This window comes from Phyllostomus hastatus, unplaced genomic scaffold, assembly GCF_019186645.2.
Source record: "Phyllostomus hastatus isolate PE091 unplaced genomic scaffold, TTU_PhHast_1.1 phas_scaffold_1674, whole genome shotgun sequence".
In the NCBI taxonomy this organism is placed as follows: domain Eukaryota; kingdom Metazoa; phylum Chordata; class Mammalia; order Chiroptera; family Phyllostomidae; genus Phyllostomus; species Phyllostomus hastatus.
In genome coordinates, this window is record NW_025334011.1 from 3,015,952 (window position 1) to 3,025,475 (window position 9,524).

Genomic DNA, 9,524 nt, shown 5'->3' on the forward strand with positions numbered 1-9,524 from the left:
AAGGCAATCGAGGTGTGATTTGAGAACATAAAACAAGGGAACCAGAAATAACTACGGTATATTTACAAAGAGCATTCACTTTATATATACGGAATACATATAAATATTATATATAGATAGATGATAGATAGAAAGAGAAATAAAATGTATTCCCTCACCCCTCCTTGATTCTCCAGGTCTATTAATTAAAAGAGACAACTCTTTCGCGCTAAATACGTGCCACCTTTCTGGCGTGGTTTCAGGGATCCGCCCCAGCCCCACCCGGCTCCGCGCACTGGGGTCACCCCTCGCCCGCAGCAGCTGCTGCGTGGTGGAGACTCCCACCGCCCTCTTTGAGGATTTGGGCGGAAAGAGAACTTCGCAGTCCGCGGAGTCACGCGGGAGGCCATCCTGGGCGGCACCCTCGGGTCCCCCACCCCAGCTACCCTCAGGGGCAGGGCCACGCCTTCCTTTCCGACTGGGGAACGACCTGCAGGTCCGGGAATTTCCCTGGCCCGGGGGCTGCGAACTTCCCTCCCCTAAAGAGGATAAAAGGGGTTCGTCCGTCTCCGGGAGCCACAGATCAGATCGCTCTCAGCCAGCTCTCCCACCAGCTCTCGCGCTCCAGGCACCGCCGCCCAGACCCACCGAGCTGAGCACCATGGTCCGCACCGCGACCGCCGCTTTCCCCGGACTCCTCCGAGCCGTGTTGCTGCTCCTGCTCTTCGTCACCTCCTGCGGGCACGCTGCAGGTGAGACTCGGAGCCCTGGGATCCCAAGAACGGTAAGGGGGATGACAGCTGGCAGCCCTTGGGGACAGCTCCCTTCACCGAGTCTGTTGTCCCCACAGGGGCTCCCGTGGCCAATGAACTTCGCTGCCAGTGCTTGAAGACCGTGCAAAGAATTAATCCCAAGCTCATCCAGAGTGTGAAGGTGACACCCCCAGGAGCCTCCTGCGACCAAACCGAAGTCGTGTAAGTGTTGCCTCCACGGTTCAGATGCGTCCACCCTGACCCTCATCCTGCCCAGTTGTCTCACCTGCATTCTCCCTTCTCTCTGCAGAGCCATGCTCAAGAATGGACAGGCAGTTTGTCTCAACCCTGAAGCCCCCCCGGTTAAGAAAATGATCGAAAAGATGCTAAACAAGTGAGTTGTGTGAATAAAGTCATGGATGACAGATACTGACATCTGCCTTATTATATGTAACAAGGCAGAAAATTATGCCAGGGAAACCCAGAGTTTAGTTGAAGGAGTGAAAAGTCATTATTTTACAATTAAATTTGCCATTAAGGTCATTAATCTGCTCTGGTCCAGAAGGATATTTCCAGGGCTCTCCATCCCCATTCAGGTGAATGGGTTCATTAAAATTCTCCTTGGTGTTGGGCAGTTATGCTAAAAAGCTTTCCGCCTGTTACAAAAATAGGCATCCTCCCCACCACCCTGGCCCATTCTTTCTGGACTTTACATTGGAAAGACAGAGCCCTTGTTTCTCCGCAACACAGGCTCTAAAGCTTGGTTAGTGGTGAAGAGCAGGAATCTTGTAGTGACACTGTGCTGAGTACAAATCTGGGTTTGACCACCCGTTAGCTATATAACTCAAGGACAATTCTTTAGCTCACCTGGACTCAGTAAAGGGTGGGGAACAATAGTAACCACCTGGGGTTGCTCTGAGGCTTACTAAGGCCTAATGTGACAGATGATCCAATGTCACTCCCCTTGGCACTTACTTGGCTGTTAGCAGCCAGTAATTCAATAAGGACCACAGAGAGCACCCCACCACACACACCCCAGCATTCCTAAATCAGAGCATTCAAGAGCCAAAAGGTCTCAGCCACCTAGTCTAGAAGCAGCCACTTCAAGCCAGGCTGGGGAAGCTGGATTCAGAAAGCTTTGGAATCTACAGGGCGGGACAGGGGGGCAAGAGCTGTGCAGGTGGCTTTTCTGAGCAACTTCTAAAGACAACCTTTTTCTCATTATAGAGATAGCTCCAACTAACCAGAGGAAGCAGGAAGCTAATTGGTGGCATACCTGATGCAGACCCTGCCTTACAAAAATCAAAGAGGAAAAAGAGGAATCATCAGCTCCCAGAGCCACCTGGATGGAGCTTTGAGTGCTTGAGCATCTCTTAGGAGAATTCTTCTACTTATTTATTTATTTATTGGTTGGTTTTCAAACATCTATGTTAATATTTTACATGTAAAATCTTTAAGGATTTGATTGACTCTACTTGTGCATTGTACTATTATTTTTATTGTTTATTTTATGTCAAACCCGTTAGTCCAATTCTGCTTGGTATTTAATTTGAAGGTAAAATGTTTGCAAATGTTCTCTAGTCATTCAATTAATATTTCCAAGGAGTCCACAGTAATGCCAGCTGCTATGACAGAGGGTGGGGGATCCAAGCAATAGTGAGGTCATTGTCAGGGGAGGAGAGTGCATGTGGGCACCTATTGTTGTAAGTGTTTAAGAGAATTTCAGTGGTTATTTATTGGGACAATTTCACAGTATGTGCTCAGCATTCCTAATGTTGAAGCTTTAAGAACTACAATGTTCTAAACATCCCTTGGACATTTCATGTCTTTTCTGTAAGGCATAATGCCTTCTTTAGTGTTAATTATGCCATGTTTGTGTTTTAAAACAAAGAAATTGATTTAATGATGCTTTTGCAAAAAGAAAAAGAAAATAAAGTATTTCAAAATAAACAATGTTTCTTTTTTCTGGGGGAAAAAGCAACTATCTTTACTGGATAATTTGATGACTTACATCAATGTTTCTCAACATTTTTTTTTCTCCTGGACATTCAATGGGCTACACATATAGCTCAAACTATAAATTATGCTTAACTTCATCTGGTGATAGCTGTCAATCCTCTTGACTCTCCCCTACCCAAGAATGTGGTTTTCCAACTGTGAGCTGTCCCCTCATTCAGTGCAAGAGTCACTGAAATACAGGGTGGACAAAAGCAGGCTTATAATTGTTTGTATAGAAAAAGACATTAATGAATAATAATAATATAAGAATAAACCCTATGTTTTGTGCCTTCCAAACTGTAAACCTACTACTTTTGCTCATCCCTATATATTACTCTTTTTTATAAGGAACTCCATGCTAACTTGCCATTCAAATTTATCTCCTTAAAAACATATATTTTTATAGTTATCATAACAAGGATTTCCATTTCATTGTTTTTGCTGAATAGCTTTTCTAACAATTATTGACAGTTTAATGAAGCTGGCAGTGGAATGGTGGTAAAGTAAGGCAGAGGAGAGTAATGCGGGGGAAATGGGGACAACTGTAATTGAACAACAATAAAAAATAAAAAAAGAAAAAGAGTAAAAAAGAAATGGTGGTAAAGTGGATTTCTTCTTCAAAATGGAAATAATTTGCATTATCAGTAGAAGCAGAAAACATGAATGTCTGAGTATTTCATCTAGGAAAAGACCTGATTGATAGTTGGGTTCAATTTTTAATCTTCATTTATAAGGAACTACAAGTGAGTTTAATGCTTATCTTAATCCTTTATGCCTATTTATCAAACAGAATGATTTTAAGCTATGAATGCATTAGTTCCACTTTTCCTAGTGCAGTTATCGGGGTGCTTGATAGATTGTGGAGCTTGAGGATGTCCTCTGGAATTTGGCATTCAACACTGCCCCGTGTTGACTGCAGCACTCCAGGTTTCCAAGACAAACACCACTGCTATGTCAAAGAAGGAAAGGCTCCTATAATCTATAAGAAACCACACTCCAAACCTTAAAAGCAGGGATGTTTGTGGATGTGTGGGGTGTGTGCTTGTCTCTGATCCAGGACTCATTCAGGAAATCCTGAGCCCTAGGTAAAAGCTTTTAGCAGAGGCAAGAAGGCAGGACTAGCAGCCAGAACACTTGAGATCAGGTTCTGTCTTGTCCCAAGTCGCTGGGTAAATGAGGGGTCTAAGTAGCAAGAAACAACCTCTGTGAGGTTTTCTTGTTTTTTTTAAAAAAATATTTTATTTATTAATTTTAGATATAGGGGAAGGTGGGGAGAAAGAGAGGGAGAGAAACATCAATGTGTAGTTGCACTCACATGCCCCCTACTGGGAACCTGGCCAGCAACTCAAGGAATGTGTCCTGACTGGGAATCAAACTGGTGACCCTTTGGTTTGCAGGCTAGCACTCAATCCACTGAGCCACATCAGCAAGGTGGGGTGGTTTGTTTTGCACTTAGAAGAGTTAAAAAGAATAATCTCTTCATCACTCCAATATTATTAGTTATAAATGAGAAGAAAATTTGTGAACTGTACAGAAGTAAATAAATGCAAACCATTCTAGAAGCTCCATAAATGCCATTCATTCCCTAATCAAGAGTCAAAGGACACTAGAAAATATTTACAAGTAGTACTACAAGGGCTCTATAAGGCCCTCACATACCTAAGACCACATCTTGCACTCAAACATTGTCTTGATCCTTCTGAACTGTCTACTTAGCTCTTGTCGATATGGAACATGGAGCATAAAGAGAAAGGAGATGTTTCTGTTTATATGGTGGTTAAAGACAGGTTTCAAAGAATCAAATAAACTTTGGAGTAAATTTCTGCTCTCTTAGAACTTGTTGACGGTGTGATCTTGGGCAAGTTTCTTGACTTCACCTAACCTCATTTCCTCCTCTGTAAGATGAATATAATAACAGAATACACTTTCTGAAGTTGTTTCTGGGATGGCTTCAGAAACATGCCATTGGTCCTCAGGCCAGCCCCACAGACATCATCTCAGTATCAGTCCTGCACTGACTGGGTATGTAGTACAGTTTTCACACCAAATTGCCCAGTCTTTACATGTACAACGCAGTCTCTCATCGATAGTATTATGTCAGGAAATGGGACACAAGGGTGTGTGAAGTGTGGTCATGGGGTGAAGGAAGTAAGAAAAGAATCCTATGTGACACATCACAGCTTTGTAGGTCATCAGCAGGAAAGAGCAAAGGAAACAATGACTGAGGTTTCCTGAGTGGTGTTACCCAAGGAGCTAGAGTCAGAAAGAAGGAGACATGGATGACCTATTCTGCCCTTGTGAGTGCTTCTGGGTGAGATCTACTGAGATGTCTTCTCAGGACTTCCAGAAGTAACTACAGAGACACTGGGGGATGGCAGAGTTGGCAGACTAGCAATAGCATAATGGGGACAATCCAGAGTAACAGGTGATACTGTTTCTCATTTTTTTCTCTTTAACCACACAAAAAATAATGGGAAAAGTTAGTCCTGTCTTCACTATGGATGCCCCACCCCATATCCTTCCTACATAACAATTAGTTCCACAGTTGCAATGAGCAACATCCATTCCTGCTGACAGCTTCTCAGCTGAATCCCCTGCATCCTTCTGATTCTGTCCTTGAGGGCTCTCTTCTTTGGAGTGGGGAAGGGGGAACTAGCAGAGAGAGCTTTCTCAGTCCACAGGCAGGAGGGCCTGTGATGTTATGCCCTCGGTGGCAACCCTCACTGAGGGGCAAGAGCCGGTGGATGAATATTCTATTTTCCAGTCTCCATTGGTTGGACAGGTTTAGAAGTTATACTATGTATCTATTTCTATATCAATATCTATATCTAAATCTACATCTATCTATATTTATATCTATATCTACATCTATGCTTATGTCATCTACATATATCTATATCTATCTATAGATATAGATAGATATAGATATATGGATATAGATGGATGTAGTTATTTTATATAGATATAAAATATGGATGTAGTTATTTTATATAGATATAAAATAACTGCACTTTCCAATTCATGTTAATTTTACATTCTCTTTTAAACCCTTGAACATATTTATAATAGTTATTTTAAAATTCTTGTTTACTGATTTGATCAGTCTATCATTTCTGAGCCTATTTCTCCCGACGAACTTTTTCCTCTGGTTATGGGTCACACTTTTCTATTTTTGGGCATATGTAGTAATTTTTGGTTGGATGAAATCTTGATCTTGTGTTGATGAGTGTCAAGATTTTGTTTTCTTACTTTAGAGTCCTGATTTCTGTTCCAGCAGACAAGTAAGTTACTGGAGCAGCAACTTGATATTTCTGAGGCTGTTTTTCAGCTTTCTTAGGGTGGTTGAGAGAGAATTCTTTGCCCTAGTGTTGCATTGCTAAGTCATGTCCCGTCTGTGTCTTCCCTGAAGGTCCTGAGTATTCACAAGTTCTCTCCACTCTAAAAAGTCAGACTTCAGTTATCTTCCTGACCCATGTGAGGTCTGAGAATTGCTTAGTTTCACCCTGAGCATGTGTGACTTGGTATTGATCAGAGACCCAATGGAACCTCGATGCAAATTTTGGACCTCTATTTTTTCTGAATGGATGTCTCCTTTCTGCAACTCAACTCCATAGCTTCGAGTCACCTCAGTTTCCCTGTGTCTCCTCAATTCCTCAAGACCTGTTACCTTAAGGTCTTCCTCTTGGCTCAGTGCTCCAGAATTGCTTTGGCAAAAAGCTGGTGTAATCATGGACTTAAACTTCTTAGGTTTCTTTTCTTAGGGACCCTAGTCTTTCAATGACTGTTGTCTAATATCTAAAAACAATAGTTTCATATATTTGTTGCATTTTCTAGTTGTTTATGGCAGAAGGTTAAGACTATTCCCTTTTACTCCAGCATGGCTGGAAATGGAAGTCTTGGTGGAACAATTCTGAGGAACATTTCTCAGAGATGCCATGGCAAAATTAAGTTCTAGTTATCTATAGTGGTATCTCATTTATGACACAGACTTTATTAGCCTTTTTCTCCTTCTTATCCCACATCCCCCCCACTTCCTCGCTTGTTCTTCCTATAATCATCTTTGAGACAAACTACTGCATACAAGGGTTTTTATCAGAATCTGCTTTTGGAGGAATCCAAATTAGATCCCTTGGAGTCCCTCAAAATTAAGTATGAGGGATAAGACTTTTGTAGTATTTTATTAAGAAATATAATACCAGAGCATCTGGAGGGAGAACAGTGTGAAATGGGGCAGAGAAAAGTGATAACAGGAAAGTGCACAGCCATACCTACACTGACCATCATGAAGTGCAACTAATTTCCTCACTTCCCAAGCAGATATTGTGTTTGTTTTCTTATTCTGAAGAAACTATAAAATCAACTCAAATTAAGAAGTAGGAATGGCTAGATTTACATTAGAGTGTTATAGATTATCCAAACAGCAGGGCATCAGCCTCTGATTTTTCTTTCTTGGCTGAAGTTGAAGTCAAACCCTAGAAGCCATATCTGTAAGGCCCTAAACTTGATGTGGTTGGGGGAAGAGTCAACCAAACCTACACCTAGGACCCAATTTTTACCTGTGAAGAGGATGCTACTCCCATTGACATTTTGTTCTCCAAATTAAAGGTGATTTTTTTAAAAAGCGAGAGGTAATTGCAATTGTGCCTTTTGCTCTCAACAGTTCCCTGAGGAAGAAATCACATAATCTGGGGAGCAAAAAACAAGTCAAATGTAAAAACCAGGAAGTGATCTTATAGCAGCCAGGCAAGGGCTTGTTCAATTCAAATTCTAAGAGATCATACAGAAAAATGGTTCTTTCATTTTATAAATGGAACGGTAGAGGCTCAGAAACCACTAAGTGATTGACAAGTGTTACAGAACCATTTTATTTAAAAATAGACTAGAACTTAGCTTTCTGATATTTAGTACCAGGCTGTTTTTATTAACTAGATCATTCTGGTAATTGTCAAAGAGGATTATTATCTTGAAATCTTGATTCTAGGACTGGCTTTCTAAAATCTGGAGAACAAATCTCTGAGTGCTAATTAATAACTAACAGTTGATTCATACCACATGCTAATGTTGGGTAGTTTAAAAGAAATATGATGAATATTGTGGCCAAAAAATTTAAAGTAAAAAGTGGGTTCAGCCACTTTGTGTGATCTGCTAAATTACTTTCTCAGTTATCTATTGTCTTCCCAAAATGTAGTGACTTAAAACAATAACCATTTTGTTCTTGCTCATGACCCCACAAGTCATCAGTTTAGGCTAGTTGACACAAAAGTTGGGCTGGGATCACCTGGGTGGTTCTTCTGATATTCTCTTCTGTGGTCACCCATGTGGCTACAGTCATCTGGGACTTAAGCAGGACTGCTTCACTTGCATGGTGATTGTTGCTAGCTGTTGGCCGGGCATCATGTTTCTATCAGATGAGTTCTGCTATCTTCTTACAGTGACAGCAGCATTTCAAGAGAGCGGGAGTGGATGTTCCTAAGTTATTTGCATTTCTGACCTGGAGTATCCACATCACTTTTACCACATCCTATTGTCCACAGCAAGCCACTAAGTCAGCACAGAGTTAAGGCATTTGGGAAATAGATTCCACAGTTTTAGGTGAGTAGCTGCTAAGAATTTGTGGCTATTTTTAACCTTTTACCATTATTTAACATTTCTGAGACATTCAGTTTCCTCAACTATAAGAAACATGCCTTACAAAGTTTCTACATAATATACAAAAAGTTCATAAAAGTTTATTGATGGAAAGCAAAGCTCAATAAATGATCATACTATTATCACATTATAGTGTATCTCTATTAGTGTACATAAATATTTTTTTTAGATAATCTCTTTTTGTATTTCTTTTTTCTTTTTTAAATTTTATTTATTTATTTTTAAAGAGGGAAGAGAGAGAGAAAGAGAGAGAGACACACACACATCAATGTGTGGTTGCTGGGGGCCGTGGCCTGCAATCCAGGCATGTACCCTGACTGGGGATTGAACCTGCGACACTTTGGTTCGCAGCCCACACTCAATCCACTGAGCTACACCAGCTCAGGCTAGTGTACATAAATATTTTAAAGAATGAAACACAAGATTCCAATTAAAAATAAGATTTTTTAAGTAACTTGCTCCTTTGTATAGGTATCAGGCTTGTGAAAAATTCACCTAACAAAGTACATTGTCTATAAAACCTTAGAAGTTGACAATCTGAGCATTTTAAACAATGCTCAGATTGTTTAAATTAATTCTTCTCCAGTTCTAGCATAGATTTTAGTAGGTCTAGAATTAGACCTACCCAGATCTTTTATAACCACCTGCTTAACAAACTTAACACCTACTATGATGTCATAAGTCTATCTTTAAAGTTTTAAAAAATGAAATTATTTTGGGTCTTTTAACATTGCTTATCCTATCTTTGTATACTTTCATATTACCATCATAATATTTACACATGTTGCTAATAGCATTCATGACCTCTACTTAGTACAAAAGAAAAATGAGACTCAGAGAAATTAAGGTTATGTCTGAATAGTGTTTCTAACTGACTTGCAGCTTTTGGGTTTATTTATATTTTTTAATTTTTTTTGTTTATTTATTTTTAGAGAGGGAAGGGAGGGAGAAAGAGAGAGAGAGAAACATCAATGTGCAGTTGCTGGGGGCCATGGCCTGCAACCCAGGCATGTGCCCTGACTGGGAATCGAGCCTGTGACACTTTGGTTCACAGCCCGTGCTCAATCCACTGAGCTATGCCAGTCAGGGCAGCTTTTGGGTTTATAAAAAGGCCAAGACCTGATCAGTCAATTGAATGTTGCCAAG

The 9,524-nt window shown here is 40.6% G+C and overlaps 1 protein-coding gene across 1 annotated transcript; it reads left to right on the plus strand.

The window, feature by feature from the left end:
* Positions 1 to 322: 322 nt before the first annotated feature.
* On the plus strand, positions 323 to 2,681 carry LOC123831207 (growth-regulated protein homolog). The gene is made up of 4 exons (XM_045858000.1): positions 323 to 731; positions 830 to 953; positions 1,042 to 1,125; positions 1,959 to 2,681. Exons 1-4 carry the CDS (start codon positions 641 to 643, stop codon positions 1,972 to 1,974), a joined length of 315 nt encoding a protein of 104 aa, XP_045713956.1. The 5' UTR covers positions 323 to 640; the 3' UTR covers positions 1,975 to 2,681.
* Positions 2,682 to 9,524: the final 6,843 nt, after the last annotated feature.